At 49.8% G+C, this 15,063-nt stretch overlaps 6 protein-coding genes across 6 annotated transcripts; 2 read left to right on the top strand and 4 right to left on the bottom strand.

The window, feature by feature from the left end:
- Positions 1-62: 62 nt before the first annotated feature.
- EI90DRAFT_2977099 (major facilitator superfamily domain-containing protein) lies at positions 63-2,179 on the bottom strand (the record flags this gene model as incomplete). The annotated part of the gene is made up of 11 exons (XM_039055903.1): positions 63-219; positions 275-391; positions 465-619; positions 686-787; positions 848-1,222; positions 1,278-1,355; positions 1,408-1,492; positions 1,573-1,615; positions 1,756-1,861; positions 1,918-2,028; positions 2,081-2,179. 11 exons carry the CDS (start codon positions 2,177-2,179, stop codon positions 63-65), a joined length of 1,428 nt encoding a protein of 475 aa, XP_038911575.1.
- A 480-nt stretch (positions 2,180-2,659) lies between these two features.
- On the bottom strand, positions 2,660-4,100 carry EI90DRAFT_3157365 (immunoglobulin E-set). The gene is made up of 8 exons (XM_039066110.1): positions 4,062-4,100; positions 3,938-4,006; positions 3,716-3,826; positions 3,520-3,656; positions 3,379-3,461; positions 3,302-3,318; positions 3,083-3,230; positions 2,660-3,028 (listed from the first exon to the last, which is right to left on the bottom strand). The coding sequence occupies exons 1-8, from the start codon at positions 4,065-4,067 to the stop codon at positions 2,988-2,990; spliced, it is 612 nt and encodes a 203-aa protein (XP_038911574.1). The 5' UTR covers positions 4,068-4,100; the 3' UTR covers positions 2,660-2,987.
- Positions 4,101-4,677: 577 nt separating this feature from the next.
- Positions 4,678-6,917, top strand: EI90DRAFT_3157364 (uncharacterized protein). The gene is made up of 3 exons (XM_039066109.1): positions 4,678-5,137; positions 5,197-5,340; positions 5,413-6,917. The coding sequence occupies exons 1-3, from the start codon at positions 4,853-4,855 to the stop codon at positions 6,697-6,699; spliced, it is 1,716 nt and encodes a 571-aa protein (XP_038911573.1). The 5' UTR covers positions 4,678-4,852; the 3' UTR covers positions 6,700-6,917.
- Positions 6,918-8,614: 1,697 nt separating this feature from the next.
- EI90DRAFT_2934658 (ribosomal protein S25) lies at positions 8,615-8,899 on the top strand (the record flags this gene model as incomplete). Its single annotated transcript, XM_039055116.1, has 1 exon — positions 8,615-8,899. A coding segment is annotated over one exon (285 nt), but the record flags the coding sequence as incomplete, so codon positions are not given.
- A 205-nt stretch (positions 8,900-9,104) lies between these two features.
- EI90DRAFT_2977087 (uncharacterized protein) lies at positions 9,105-13,546 on the bottom strand. Its single transcript, XM_039055902.1, has 11 exons — positions 12,678-13,546; positions 11,344-12,619; positions 10,816-11,289; positions 10,589-10,759; positions 10,345-10,532; positions 10,184-10,292; positions 9,985-10,134; positions 9,866-9,934; positions 9,750-9,806; positions 9,393-9,694; positions 9,105-9,338 (listed from the first exon to the last, which is right to left on the bottom strand). Exons 1-11 carry the CDS (start codon positions 13,382-13,384, stop codon positions 9,296-9,298), a joined length of 3,546 nt encoding a protein of 1,181 aa, XP_038911571.1. The 5' UTR covers positions 13,385-13,546; the 3' UTR covers positions 9,105-9,295.
- EI90DRAFT_3157362 (uncharacterized protein) lies at positions 13,542-14,918 on the bottom strand (the record flags this gene model as incomplete). Its single annotated transcript, XM_039066108.1, has 7 exons — positions 13,542-13,813; positions 13,867-14,010; positions 14,063-14,314; positions 14,370-14,475; positions 14,528-14,544; positions 14,603-14,795; positions 14,899-14,918. 7 exons carry the CDS (start codon positions 14,916-14,918, stop codon positions 13,781-13,783), a joined length of 765 nt encoding a protein of 254 aa, XP_038911570.1. The 3' UTR covers positions 13,542-13,780.
- Between the last annotated feature and the right edge of the window lie 145 nt (positions 14,919-15,063).

The following is a 15,063-nucleotide window of genomic DNA, read 5'->3' as shown; positions in this document are numbered from 1 at the left end:
TATGTAGGTAAACAAATATCAAAGGAGGCGGTTTGCCTAAAAAGAGTTTTTTTATCCATTGTTCAGGCTTCAACGCCGTCGAGCGTCTCTCGATCAGTGTCGATATCCCTCACACGGCTCGAAACGTAAGCCCCATAAATCGTAAGTGAAACCATGACGAACCAGACGAGATGACCGTGTAAGATCTCCATATGATCCGTGGAGAAGGCATACAAAGAGCTGTTATTTTGCATAAGTCCCGAGACAAGGAAGAGCCCCTGCGAAGAATACGAACCTGATGAATGCAGGACCAATGGCTCGCGCGAACGCCCCCAGTGTCTGTTGCAATCCAAATATAGTCCCGAGCACCCCTATCGAGGGCGCCGAACTCCTCACGAGGATCATGTTAAGCCTTATGGTGTTGGACCAGCGTCAGAATAGTAGAGCGTTTTTTTAAGAAAAAAAAAGGTGCAGTCGTAACTTACGGAAAGTTGAGCACCGCTATTCTGACAGGGGCAAGAATGAATGCAATTCCAAGCCAGGCAACCGTAGGATCATCATGAGAAAGACGAATGAACATACTTCCTATCGGCGCGAACAGGAAGGCTACAATCCACATCGACATCAAGAAAGTATATAGCTGCCGCACAAGAACCCAAGAGTGAGTCGAGGGTTCCAATTTTGATGAATGTGAGTGATTGATTACCTTGCGGTTGTTAAAGGTCCGCTGGAAGAAAGGGAAAACAAACAGCGAACCAATCGCGCCTGCAACTCCACTCGCCGACATCGCAAATCCAATTTGCTGAGGCTAAATCCAAAATTCGTCAGATCCAGGTCCAAATCATCCCATCCTCGCATGCTGACTCACCGTTCTACCCAATCCCCCTAGGTCAATGCTGGTGTACGAGAATAGCACAAAGACAACATCAAACGCCATGCTCACGAAAGAAAGCATAAAACTCGAAACCATGATCGAGCGTACAGTTGGGTAACTGAGAATTTCGCTCAACGACATCGTTTCCTTTTTGTTGTCACCGATCTGACTCGGAAAAGATTCCGAGACGGGAGTGGGGGGTTCGGAGATATCCTCGACGAGAGTCTCGGAGTTGGACGGCGTGGGCGAATGAGAGCGAGAACCAAAAGTGGGTGTGTTAGATGTGGACCCGTAAGTGGACATAGATGGGGAAGGTGAAAGCAGGCTATCTTTCTTCGCTTTACGCGCTTCGAGGATCCTAGGAAGTGTCTAATCGGAAACCGTAAGATGAATTGATGATCGAGGGGTCTGGTGATGGACTCGCCTCATCGACGAAGAATAGACAAAGAAGTAGCGAAAGGACCGTGATGCCAGAAGAAATGATACATGGAAGAAAATAAGGCTAGAAATCATCCGTTCAGGTAAGTAAACGATGGAAATCAGCGTAAACGCACGTAATCTTTCAAGAGCTGAAATCGTCCAAAAAGTTCAGGATAACGCTCGGCGGGATTGCTCAAGTTACCGCCTATTATGGGTCCGCTGGTGTGGGAAAGGAAGCATGAGATGACGTTAGCATGGCCGGGCTTCGGATCCTCCAAACATTCAATACTGTAACTCACATGACGCATCCGAGAGCCCAGGTCGCACCGAATAGAGGGAAGGCTGCATAAAGAAACCGAGAATGGGTGAGTAAAAGTTTGATATGACTGGATTGGTCCGAGGGGGGTACAGTTCATTCATCTGTCAGTGATGAGACAGTTGTTGCACAAAATGGTATTGGAGATAATAAAAACCTCTTTTACCTTTCCCTTGATTGGTGCTGTCCGTCATTTCGGAAATCATGGAGGAAACAACGACCGCATTGCCAGAGAGCACGCCACCAATGGATCTCGAGATAAGTGCAGTAGTCTGGAATAAGATGGTTGAGAAATCATGCACAGAGTTGAAGCAAGGCGCCGGCATACGAGAGATGTGCTCAACCCGAAAAAGTATGAGCTAATGGCCACACCTATCAGACCCACAGCTATGATTGGTTTTCGCCCAAGACGGTCCGACCATTTGCCCCATTGATAGATCTAAAGTCACAAAATGAGAAAAAAAAACAAAAACAAAAACAAATAAGAAAACGACCGTCAAGAGTTGAGCGATGGCGAAACAAGAATCAACAAGACCGCTATAATATCCAATGTCTGCGGGATCATCCGTTACTTGTAGTCGTTCCATCATCTTAAGAGGCGAGTAACTTTATCGAGGATCTATACTGGGCGTCGCGCGACCTGGGCTGCTCACCTCGTTAACATAAGGAAATATCTACAGGCAAGGGGACGTTGTTGGCACCCTGTACATTTTAAGCCCACGAAACACTCACTTGTGTATAACTAATAGGTTCCGCAAGTCGTACAGCTCCCAAGATGAGCAGTTGAGTGAGGGGAAGGGGCGTCGGTCCGATAGGCTCATTCCTTTTCTGTGCATCTGGGGCCAGAAGAGTAGAATGTTCATTAAAGGATCGTTCAGAGTCGTTCAAGTCGTCACGGGTGTCGTAAGAGCGAGCCATAGATGATAGCCTTGAAGCACACAGAACGCTCTATAGGTCTATAGTGAGAGAAAAGAGGGAAGAAAAAGTGGGAAGACATGTAATGAGTGATGACTCATTTATATGTCACCGCAATGACATTTCCTTTTTGAGCAAACTAGATCAGGACCCGTCCCGGATATCGCTTCGCAGCTGTCATTCCGGTCGATTTCAGGGAATGCATCACACGACGTGGTGGCACTTGCTCAAATAGTTTGACATCGCTAAAAGGTCCTCAAGCAACGGCATTCGTTCATCTTCACACACTATACCGGGTACTAGATTCCTGACAATTTTTCTCTCTGCTGTAACTCGCACGGTCGGTCAGCTAACTTCTGAATTTGAAATTGCAGCTGGCATATTGCACAAGAAATGGTTGTCATGGAGTTGCGAGAGACGAGTTCCAGAAGAAAAGAGGAGAAAGAGAACAGTGGAAATGGAGGCACAAAATGACAATGCTTTTTATGCCCAATCTTTGGCGAGCTTAAACGCCCATTCGAAATCTGAGCTAAGAGTCTCAACAAACGTCTGTCTCTTTGGTCAGGATTTAAACATACCGGCATGCACTTGATTGTCGTCGTCCGTGAACCTGGATTTCACATGGTATGTGCCTTGACGAACGATTAACCCGCTCGGTGATTCCTCGGTATAGAACGTAGTCTTATAGTTTTCGCCTCCGGGATGAGGACCATAAGACCCGATCATCTGAGTATTCAAACGAGGATCGTTAGGTGCAACCAAAGTACGAAAAAGTAAACCATCACCACTTCACTTACCTGATCCAGCTTCTCCACTAATATTCATTCCAGAAGCTCTTAAGCACGAGTGGACAAATGGACCAATGTTCGTTTACCTTTAATTCCTGCCTTTTTCACCACTTGTATGTACCGTAACCCGGAGATCACATCGTAGTTAATGCGGAAGGTGGCACCGACGCTTGTTAAGTCATCTGGGTCAAAAGGTCCCCTCATAAAGCACTTGCGCTTCAACTAACCTATACTCAACGCCCTCCTTAATTAAGACCGGGCTCTTCTTCAGAGTGTCAATCGTCGCTTTGTCTTGAAGATCGAACGAGATCTTCTTGCCCTGTGGCAACGTGGGGGATGTCAACTCCAAAGTGAGGATCGTTACCTACGAGGCAATCGTGAGGAGAACCGCAATAATGACGATCGGGACCCTTATCAGCCTACCTTGGGCCCCGTGGAGCGGCTACTAGTAGCTCCTGGCACGATACCCAAGGATTCTTTCCATCGCTTCAAAGACTCATCGTTGGAGTCAAGTTTGGCATACTCGTCTATACTCTACATTACATCACGGATGACCGTTACGGTTTGGGCTCAGTCAGTCGGATGGGATCGGACAACGATATCACGAGGCAAGTGGCACATCTTCGAGCTGCGACGTAACGTTACCTTCTTCTCGCCGGGCTTATACCCTTGCTCAAAGGTCGCCTTCAGATCTTCATCATCTTCGCGTGGGGTCTTCAAACGTCCCTTTAGTGGGCGGCAGGTAGGAGGAAGGTAATATGACACATACCGACATGGGTTTGAATCTCGGTCAGATTGGTCGTCTAGTGTTGATTGGATCGCGGATGTGGCACTGCAGCACAGCCCTAACTATAATTAATTGCTTCTTCAATCACGTGCCCCGATGCATGAGAGAGTCTCGTGCAACAACGGGTTTCGCCAAATTTGAACAGAGTGGCCTAGCCTCCGTTATGGATGTTCTGGTCGATGAGACATACTTACGCAACTAGTAAAGGAAATTGAGGTGACTTCCGCCCCTTTTGGTAATTAGTTGTATGAATAAATTCCTGGACCGACAAATGGGACCCTCGCTCCGTTTATTTCGATTGTTTATTTATTTATTTATTTGAGGAGAATTGCTCAGTGGGTCAATCAGAAGAATGGTCTTCTCCATGTCTTTCATCCGCCTTCCGTGGTGGGGCTGTGGGCTGTCATGGTGGCGAAACGATGGCAGCTCTAAGGTACCATAACCGGCTGAGGGAGGCATGGTGGACCCAAAATTTCACGAGACTCTTGCATGATATTGCGCGCCTGTTTCACAGCGGAACGTAAGCATTATATTCTGTTGTTGTTGTTGTTTTTGTTTTATTTTCGTTTTTTTTTTTTTCATTCAAAATAATATCATTGTTGATTTGCATCCTTAATGCACTGTTGTTCCCCCCCCCGCCTTCCTATTAAACCAGTGGTGAGGAGGCTCACATCTCCCTACGACAACATCTACCAGCCCTTTCCGCTTGCGAACCCTCCTACTGCTTCTTCAAACGATCCCCCACTGTCCCCATTACCTTCCTCGAAACTGTTATGGCTCATCATTCCCCTTCTCCTGCACCCACCAATCCTCCGCGTCTTTTTATCCGCTCGTCACTGGATGCATTCATCATCGTACAATCCGCTTTAGATGGTGTGTTCCCATTGTGCACTAGGTCCTTGACCGATGAGGAAAGGGAGAAGCTACAGTACCACGGCTCCGTCGTCGTTTGGGATGAGACAGCCGTCGCGAACGACCCAGGGAACAAATGCAAGGGGAAGCAGCGGTGGAAGTACACGACTCCTTGGACCCCTTCTCGTATGCAAGGTGTATTCCTGGTGAGTGGCGGGGTTGCCTCCCTCAAGCGGCCGCAGCCGCTTACTGTTGTGCTTTGAAGCTTTACAGGCAGGTGTTGCCCAGGAAAGGGTCCAAAGCTGACCACGCGCCTCCCCCGCCACACGAGCCGAAGCAAGAAGTTGACGAGGTTTTTGGTGCACACAAAGGATACAAGGAGCACCCTGTTGGTGGTCTCATGCGAAAGGTACATCAGTCGAGCTTTCCCCTTATTTCTGATATTAAATATTTCATTCCGGCGTCCCTCAAAACTCCTCAGACCCTCTCCTTAGTCGTCGACAATCGCGAGCTACACTTGATTAATTACTATGACCCATATAAGCAGCTTGAAGAGTCTACCCGACTTCCCTCGCCTTCATCTTCTCACCCTTACTGCCGTTATAAATACAACTTACATCCGGACATCATTCAACACCCCCACCGGGTTCTATCCTCCACGTTCACCGTCAACGTTCTCGGCGCTGACAAGCCGAAACTTATTTATGCTGGAGACGACAGGACGTCTCAGAGGGATCTTAAGACACGGCGAGAGGAGCTTGAGGCTTTTCTCAAACTGACACTTGAGCTCGCCCCAGAGAATTTTTCCATCGATTTCACGCCAGCCCCAAAGCGCGAACACGTTACAGCCTCGATGAAGCGTCCGCGAGACGAGAGTGACGACGACGACTTCGGCGGCACATCCGGCCGGCCGGGGCGAAAGAAGGCTCGCCATCCCTTGGGGGCCCCGGAAGAGAAGATGAAGGTGAAAAGGGTGAAAGAAAACGAATACACCGATTCCCCTTCGTCTTCGGCGGGGGATGACGGGTCCGATTTTCGTCCTAGTACTGGTGTCCCTAGCAGGAACGCCTCTCAGCCGCCTACGTTGGCCCATCGTCCCAGTTTGTCCACCCCCGTTTCGCCAACGCCGCTCAGGATCGGGCCATCTGTGTTGAACCCAACCCCTCTCCCTCGTCATTCCCCAGGAATCAGGCAACATGGAATTACTGGTGGTCTGGTCTCTGATGCGGGACTCGCTCAGATATCTCAACGACCCGCGTTGGCTTATCCCCCCCCTCCCTATGCTAGTCTCCCGGCGTCCAGCATGCCGTACGGCGTACCCGTCGTCGGCCCTGCCCACATTTCTCCCCCATCCTCCAGACATTATGCTCCATCGGCTCACTCACCTTACCCGTTGGTTTCCTACCCGACGGCTCACATTGTGCAACCGCATCTCTGGGCGCATCCCTCATTTATCAATGGCTTTAAGGCCTCGGCCGATCATCAATCATTTGGCACTCTAAACGGTCACCTTGATGCCGAAGCGCCTCCTTCCCCCATCGAGAATGCGTTTCCACCTATGCCGAAGCCTCTAGAGATAGCAATAACAACGGCTCCCCTCAGCCTTCCGGACGAGTACAGTCCAAGTGGATCTAGTGGTGGTTATACAAGCAATGCTTCCGGGTATCCAACCCCCCACCCGCATCATTATCCCACGACTTTGGGTACAGTCCATATTCTGCGGGCACCGTTGGTGGCGAATATGGGTCCGAGTCTGAAGGATGGATGAACCCGTCTATGTTGCTAGCTGCTCTCAACGGGGCATCAACATCTTTTTCTTCCATTCCCGATTCCTCCACAGGCATGGCCAACGAGTCATGGATGCTTCATGCGTAGCCTTCTCATTTCATATGATTTTTGGGACTACACATTCTCTCTTCTCCGCTGTATCATTACTTTTCTGTATCCCGCAAAAGTCATCAGATGACGCTGTGTATTCACTCTCCTGTTAACCCAATGCTGTATTTCCTCGTAGATGGGAAGAAAATTCAATGATGTATTTGACCTGGGTTTGCGTTCTCTGCTCCCCGAGTTCCTTAAGAGGGACAGGCGTGGAGCAATGGCGCGCGATCAAAAAAAGAAAAGGACAAGGAGCAAAAAAGCCTGCAACAGAGAAATTTGGTATCACCTCCTTTCCTGTATGAATTGTCGGACTCATCACCATAATTCGATCGTTCTCGTGACCTGCGTATCATACAAAGGTCGCTGGAGAAATCCTGGAGAGAGCCGCTCGCCAAGCACGAAGGTAGATTTGAAAAACTGCACCCCCAAACGAAAAGCACGGCGGCCGAATACAGATAGCATCAATAACATAGCCAAGAGAGACACAATCCATTCCCTTGGACCAAAGGGAGAAGAAAGATCAGGGGAAAAGGAGACGGTAGTCAATATAAGCTGCCGAAGGGGAGAACAATGCGATAGATGAAATATTATTGTTCCTGTTTCCGAGCCGACTAAGGCAAGCTCGCATCATCTAGCGGGCCGAGGAATAACGATGAGTGAAGGGTAGTTTGATGGTGGAACAAAAAGGCGGAATAAACAACCCCTGGAGGTCCTGGAGCTAGTAATATCGAGCCCTTGATCTGTGAACAAGCAGCATGCATGCATGGCTAAGAGGGGCGCTAGACGCTGTTGATCGCCAGTTTTTCTGTAAAGCCCCTGTGTTGTCCATTGAACGGGTACAGAAAATGTTTAGGCCAAAGCGTCGGGAATCGGTAATTCCCTTTCGGGTTTGAATTTGATTGCCACATGATAAATGCAAGAAGGGCGGATGTTTTATCAGGCCGCAAATAGTCGTTGGGCAAGTGCCAGTTGTGCCCCTTGTTGCCTGGATAGAAATAGACGATTAACGCAAGCGTCTTTTGATTTCGCCAGTCGGGGCGTGAAAACTTGAGGCGTATTCCTTATCAGGGACGCCCGAACACATGAAATTGTGATAAAATATTTCACACCACAACACGTGTTGCGAAATTGGAGCAATTGAATGTTATCACATGAGCACCCTAAAGAATCGCCCTCAGGAGGACGGAGATTCCAATTTCACGTCACATAATCAAACGGTACTGCGAGAATGAGCCAGCCATGTTGCAGTAGGTTTGGGTTTGGCACAGAATGATCCCCAAGGATCCAAACTTGGCGAGTGCATCCAAATGGATGTGAAAGTCAAACCAATGGTGACAAATTGCCCAGAAATTGTCGGCAACAGCGGACAGAAGTGTCATACCCATCATCAATGCGCTATTTACGAGCTGACAAATAGGCCCCTTTGGTTGTTTTCATGGCTCATCGATCACCTAGGAAGAGAAGCAGAGGGCAAAATATGGTCCCAATGAACGAGTGGCCGCCGCGGGGTGTGCCACCAAGGCGGTGGCAGTGTCAGAAACTCAGGTCAGGTGATTCAAGACCAGCCGCGCTGTTCGTCATCCTCAAGACTCACTGTTTGGCTCGATATGGTGGGTGTCATAGGCTTGATCTTTACTCTGAAAGAACACTGGGATGCTAGATTTGCGTTTTCGGCATTTCCTGTGCTGTCTAAACCAATAATATCTCTATGGATTCCTTTTCGCTCGTTTGGATGCACTTCCAGGACACTATTCGCTGATATATATTTTTCTCTCTCTCCTCCCTTTCGTTCACGTAACTAGGCCAAAGCTAAAGCTGCAGCTTCATCAGGAGGCAAGAGTGCCAAGAAAAAGAAGTGGTCAAAGGGGAAAGTCAAAGACAAGGCTCAGCACCTCGTCACTCTTGACAAGCCCACATACGATCGCATTCTCAAAGAAGTCCCCACCTTTAAGTTCATCTCTCAGTCCATCCTTATTGAGCGGTTAAAGATCAACGGTTCCCTTGCTCGACGTGCCATTCGCCACCTTGCAAAGGAGAAACAGATCAAGAGAATTGTACACCACAGCGGCCAGCTAATTTACAGTTAGTTTTATCACTCAGCCTGTCCTCAAACCCTTCTTATTTTATTTTGTCTTATTTTTCAGCACGATCGATTGGTGGCGGTGGCGATTAAGTCAAACAACCGTTCTCGGCGTATGCTTTCGCTTTCACCTATTTTCATCCGCATGTACTTGCACGGGACCCCATGAGTTTAATCCATGATCCATGCGATCTTCGGTCACCAGACGCGCCGGTCGTAGGCAAAGGATGGTTAATAATCAGGGTATCAACATTAAGATCCATAAGGCCGAAAGAGACAAGCAATGAATGGGGTAGTCAGATATTGTGACATGAAGAGCTGAAAACGATGAACAAATGGAACAAGTGGCGAACGAGGGGAAGATGAGGGCAAGTGTAATTTTAAATGAGAAAGCAAAGTTCCATTAGAAAACGTCTTGTGAATATGGGCACGTCTCAGTGTTGTGTCTGAATATCTATCAGCAATTACGAAGTAATAATAGTCAGTGATGACATGCTCACCCCTTACTCTCGCAATCTTGGCACCACGACTCGTCTGGCTGCGGTGTCGATGAAGGTGCAGCTGACTTCCGAGGACTGTCAAACACCAAATGACAGGTCAAGAGATCGTGTCCCCTCTCGCCACAAACCTCGCAGGTCAGATCATCATTGACGTTTTCGTGCAGCGTCTTTTGCGTGCTGCCATTTGGGTTGGATGCTCCAACAGTTTCGCGAGGTTTGCTGAGCACCGATTCACTACTAGCTTTAGCTGTGCGCCGAGAGAGCTTTTCCTTCAGGCGCTCGATCTCTCGTTCGAGGTCATCCTGCCCGGAGTGAGTTACTTGGAGGCCCACAAAAAAGTTAGAAGTGGACCCTTACTTCCCGGTATATCTTGGCTTCAACTAAGTTCTCGAGCTCTGCAATCTCCTTGTTAAGCTATAATGCCGTATCCATCAGCAATGTTTGCAGTCGAATGCTGGGAGAGGCGATCTCACGTCATGTACGGTCCGGGCATGCTTCTTCTCCATATCGGCGACCCGCCTGCGCATCTGTTCCATTTCGCGCTGGGCAGAGTCAGATCAAGCAAGGCTCCTGGGGTGAAATCTTCTCGTACCTCGTGACGAGCCTGAGCATCTTTGATAGCTTGCCGTAGGGTAGCAACGTCTTGGAGAAGGGGAGATGAAGGGTCAACCCCAGCTCCGTCAAGTACGCTCTGCTCCCGCAGTATGGTTTGTTCGAATTTTTCTTCAAGCTCTTTCAGCGACTAGGCCACAATCAGCTTGCAACGCTCTAGCTCATACTGTGTCACTTACCTCCCGGAGCTCACCCGTCTCAGTCGTGAGCATTTTATTGTCTGACTCTAGGACTTTGCTGCTAGCAATCAACGCAGCATTCTCTTTAGTGAGCTGCTGTACGACATGTCTGTGAAAATCCTGTTCAATAAGATGACAATGACCGAAAGTTTGTTTCGTACTTGAGACCGGTGATTTGCTCTCGAGAATCGTCCCGACCATTCACATATTTGTTCTCACGGGCTGGTGAGTGAACTCCTCTCATAGGTTCAAGGTCAGTTGTCCGCTGCTCAAGGACTCGGGACATTTCGGCCAAACGCTCCTGGTATTCTCTGGACACGGACAACGATTCTCTGTACCGCTTGTCAAGCTGGAATTATTGTTTGTAGTGAGAACCATCGGTGATCTTTCCAGGTCGCATCTCACCTCCCCTGATTCTGTCTGCAAAGAAGCGACCTGTGCTTTAAGGGCTTCATTCGCGGAGGCTTTCTCTTGGGTAGCGATTCTCGCTGCTTGCAACTCAACCCTAAGTTTGCTGATGGGGTCATCGGCCCCGTCCGCGGCAGCGCCAACAGCACTCGCTGCGGCTTCGAGCGACTAATAAAAAAGAGCAGTGGGGGAGCAGTGAAACGCAGGGCTTGGCGGATGCTTACGGCAATGTCGCCTCGGAGTGTTTCAATCTCCGCCCGAGCATCTTCTAGAGCAAGATCGCTCTCTCGAAGTGCCTCCGTCACCTCTTCGACCCTTGCCCTGGCAGAAGCCTCCGTCCTTGCAATCTCGTCATTCTCTTGCTTGATAAGAGCGATTTCTTTCTTGAGCTGTACCTCGGCTTCACGGAACCGGGTAACGCGGGTCATAATAGCCTGCTCATCTCGCTCCTGAGCAGCCCGGGCTTCGTCAAGCTGCTCTTCTAAGTTGCTGATTCGCTTCTGGAAATGTTTCACTTGTTCCTGTAGGGTCTCGTTATCGATCTGTGCGGCAGTGTTGGCTCGGGCCTGCAGCTCCGCAGCCGAGATGGGTTCTGCCTGCTTCTTCAGTTGCTCCTCAAGTGACTTGATGACATCTTCCAAATCGTACCGACGCGCCTCACTATTGCTAAGACGTTCCTCGTATAGGGCAATTGTTTCCTGGGGCGAGAAATCAATGGTGCTAGTTCAATTCAGATTTATAACTCAACTTACCTGGCCCGCCAAGCGTAACTCATCCACTTGCATTGTGAGTTCCGCCTTCTCACCCTCGAACTCCTCAGTAGACTTCATAAACTTCTCCTGCAGTGACTTCAGAGCGTCGTTCGACTGACTCAGAGCGGAATTGACTACATCCAAGCTGTCGTTCTTGGAACTAACTTCCGACTTCAACTTTGCTACAGTAACATCCAAGTCAGCATTCTGGGCGACCCAGCGATCTAGCTCTTGCTTTGATCTCTCCATCGCAGCATTGGCGTCGAGAAGCTGACTCCTCAGAGTCTCCCGTTCTGTCTTCGCTGAATCTTGAATCAATCGAATCTGCTTCTCAAGATCGGCAACATGGCTTGCATGTACAGCTTTCTCCGCTTCTAGAGCAGATGCCACGGCATCTTCGCGATTCGATGCGTCAACCGGGTGTGCGGGCGCAGGTGCCTCAGACGCGATGGATCGTACCCGCGCTAATTCGCTTTCAAGTTGCTCTATCTTGGCGATGAATTGTCGAACTTCGTCGTCGGCGGGAGCGACATCAGTGCTCGCCGAAGTGAAGGGAGGTGCTGGAGAGGACGCAGTGGTTGGCGAGGTCTTGGGAGATACAGGTACCCCTGAAACAAGCTTCGCTATTCTTTCTTGAAGAGCTTGGGCATTTGCTTGAAGGGCACTGGTTGTGTCCGAAGCGGCAGATTTGAATACCGGAGAATCGAGTGGCTGTTCAGGGGCGGGAGTACCCCTAGATGAAGGGAAACCATTTGAGCCTATAGGCTTCATTCGTGAAGGCGATGCTCTTATAAACGACAAATCTGGGAGGTCTGGCACTGGCGATTCAGTCTTCCCATTTCGGTTCACCGCAGCAGCACGCGGCGTGATAGTTGTGGACGTAGCAAGTGATCGTCTTGGTCCGGGACCAGGGAGGCCAATAGCAGATGGTTTCCCAGGTTTCGGGGTGGCGAACGATGTGACAGACCGTGCAGGCGATCGTGTGGGGCTGATAGATCCCACCCGTGGAGTATTGGTGTTTTCTTTTGATGATGCCAATTGACGAGCGGTCAAACCTACGTACTTGCTAGCACGAGATCCTGCGGATATTTTGGGGGGATCGGGCGTTTTGAATGGTAACATACTGCTACGACTCGCTGGGGTGATGCGGCCAGACATTGATGAGGGCGGCCGGCTGTGAGAGGAGGCTACGGACGATGGTCGTACGGGTATTCGAGTGAGTTTGGTAGCCAACACGAAAACTCCACAGTTTGGCGGACAAGAGAAATATTTTACTCTAAGAAGCTCGTCACATTCCATCTAAGCGCCGAAAGCTAGGGACGTGGGGTACACACCCTGCAACTGTTCCATTATTCTTCCCTTTCCCTATATCAGAGGCACAAAGCTCCACTCCTGCCCATACACCAGCCTTGAACTCCGTCCCACCCAAAAACCGGATGGTTCCTTCAACATCGAGACTGTCAATGCGCACATAATCTCCGACCTCTGCTGGTCTATCTAATCCGGAGAGAGAAGGCGCATGCCTTGTGCTCGACCGACTTGGTGTTCTCCCAAATACATCTGAGGTGCGGCTTCCAGGACGGGTGCTTATGGTTGTTGTGGAAGAGCGAGGGGTTTGGGTGGACCTGAACATGGATGATGTCGCGGACGCAGGCGTTTTCGGACGTATTGTTGACGTAGATCTGTCAAATGCGTGGCTATTGACTGATGAGGCTACGGAGGAGGCTAAAGAGGAGGTACTCGCGCGCGGCGCGCTGATGTTGTTTGATGACGCCCTAGACACAGAAGACTGTCTATCCAGCGCGTCTTTCCCCATTCTAAAACCCGATGCATCTAAATTCGATCTGTGTTGCGCAGGATCATTGGCACGAATGGCATCGGACAAAGCACGCATAGCGGCCGCGTCACTCTCCAGTGGGACATCCTTGTAGGCACCAGCGGAGGAGCGGGCCCGGGTTGGCGTTGGTAATCCACTAACCGAACGGTGACTTGGTGTTGGTAAACCGCTGACTCGCGACCGAGTTTGTGGTGTCCCTGACATCACAAACTGCTATCCCTACAGGTTTCAAGTATAATTCTGAGCAAGCAGATGTACTCCAGCTCGGAAAATGGACAACAGTTATGTCTCAAAAGACCGATTCAACAGCACACGAAGCTGAGGGAGTCCAGGACGGCAGAATACTCTGATGAGATTGTTTCCGACTTGGCTTGCCTCGAACAAAACAACCATCAATAAATCCAACTCCATCGGCCATTCACACGCAGGCAAACCTTGCAATCACAGAGGGACTACGTATGTGATCCACCATAGTAATAGGGCTCTGGTCCCCGACCGGTCAACCAACCAAACTGTAAGTAGACGCACGTGCCAAGTATGAATACAACATGCATATGTCTATAAGTTACATTGTCTAATGCAAACAACCAGCCCAAGTGGTTAAGACGTCGTCTTGGCTTTCTTTTCCACAGGCTGGAACAGACTGTCAATAACGTGCAGTGTGTGGATATTATGCTACAACTGACCGCTTCAGTTAGCTGCGTCCCAAAACGTTCAGCGCGTTTCCTCTTTTTATCCTCCTCTGCAGGGTCCAACGTACGGGTCGGTTTGGCAGTGGCGGCATTTGCACTGCCAAAGCGAGCTGCTCGAGCCACCTTCTTCACCTCATCCTAAATTTGGCAGTTGAGGCATGATCTAGGCAAAAAAATGAAATATCTTCACCGCTTGCGTCACAGGCTGAGTGGGTTTAGCTGCCTTAGGCGGCACGTAAGGGACCCCGAACCTCTCAGCACGAGCCTTCTTTTTTGCTTCCTCAGGGTCAAGAGGAACTGGTTCAACCGGCTTGGATGGCTCTGCCCCGGGTTTGTTCATCCCAGCAGCGGGAACGGAGGCCGGCGTAGACGAAGGAGGAACAGGGGCGGGGGTAGAAATAGGTGTCGCTTTTGATGCTGAGGTCGGCTTCCTAGGTGACAGCTGTTTATATATGACTCGGGAGGACCACAGTGACATCTATATGACACAATCATACCGGCTTCCCCGTTAAGGGTGTTGGTCCCCCGGCTGGGGCATACGAGGCCACACTCGTCCCAGTTCCCTCCGTTTCTGCGGACGTCGCCACTAAATTCCAGTCGAACCTAGAAGGACGTTAAAGATGAGCGAGCAACGCGTCAAAGATATACAACATACTCCTCGGGAGGCTTAAACTATTGAATCATGGGGAAACGTCAGACATATTTGTGTTTAAACGACCGTGACACTCACGAGATCATCATCGCCGCCCGATGGCGCCGTCTCGACGGGGGCCGGCGCGGGATTGTTAGGAGCAGGAGGTCCGAAGGCGGCAGGAGACGCGATTATACGGGAAATAAGTTCCTCTTTTTTCCCGGTTGTTGGCAAATTAGCCTGCAAATAATCAGGAAGGTGAACAAGGCCCAGAGCGCCAAATACTTGCCTTCTGCAGCAAAGCCTTGAGTTCTGGGACCCGTAGCGCTTTTCTAGGATGGTATGCAAAATCATTTCAGATATGTTGACGCAAATTATGACGGTAATGAACGTACAATTTTGCCTCCTTGCTCATGGTCGTGTTCTGTGCGTGAAGTTTGGCGTTACGGCAAGTTGCGAGAGGTCATGCTTCTCCTAACACAGCCTCGTGTGGTGACAGGCAGCCAATGGGAACGCAGGATCCCACTAACTATGGAGACCCTTTATCTGCAGGTCCGCAT

This window comes from Cantharellus anzutake (genome assembly GCF_015039405.1).
Source record: "Cantharellus anzutake strain C23 chromosome Unknown EI90scaffold_61, whole genome shotgun sequence".
Lineage (NCBI taxonomy): Eukaryota > Fungi > Basidiomycota > Agaricomycetes > Cantharellales > Hydnaceae > Cantharellus > Cantharellus anzutake.
The sequence above is the reverse complement of the archived record's forward strand: the minus strand, read 5'-3'. Positions and strand labels throughout refer to the sequence as shown.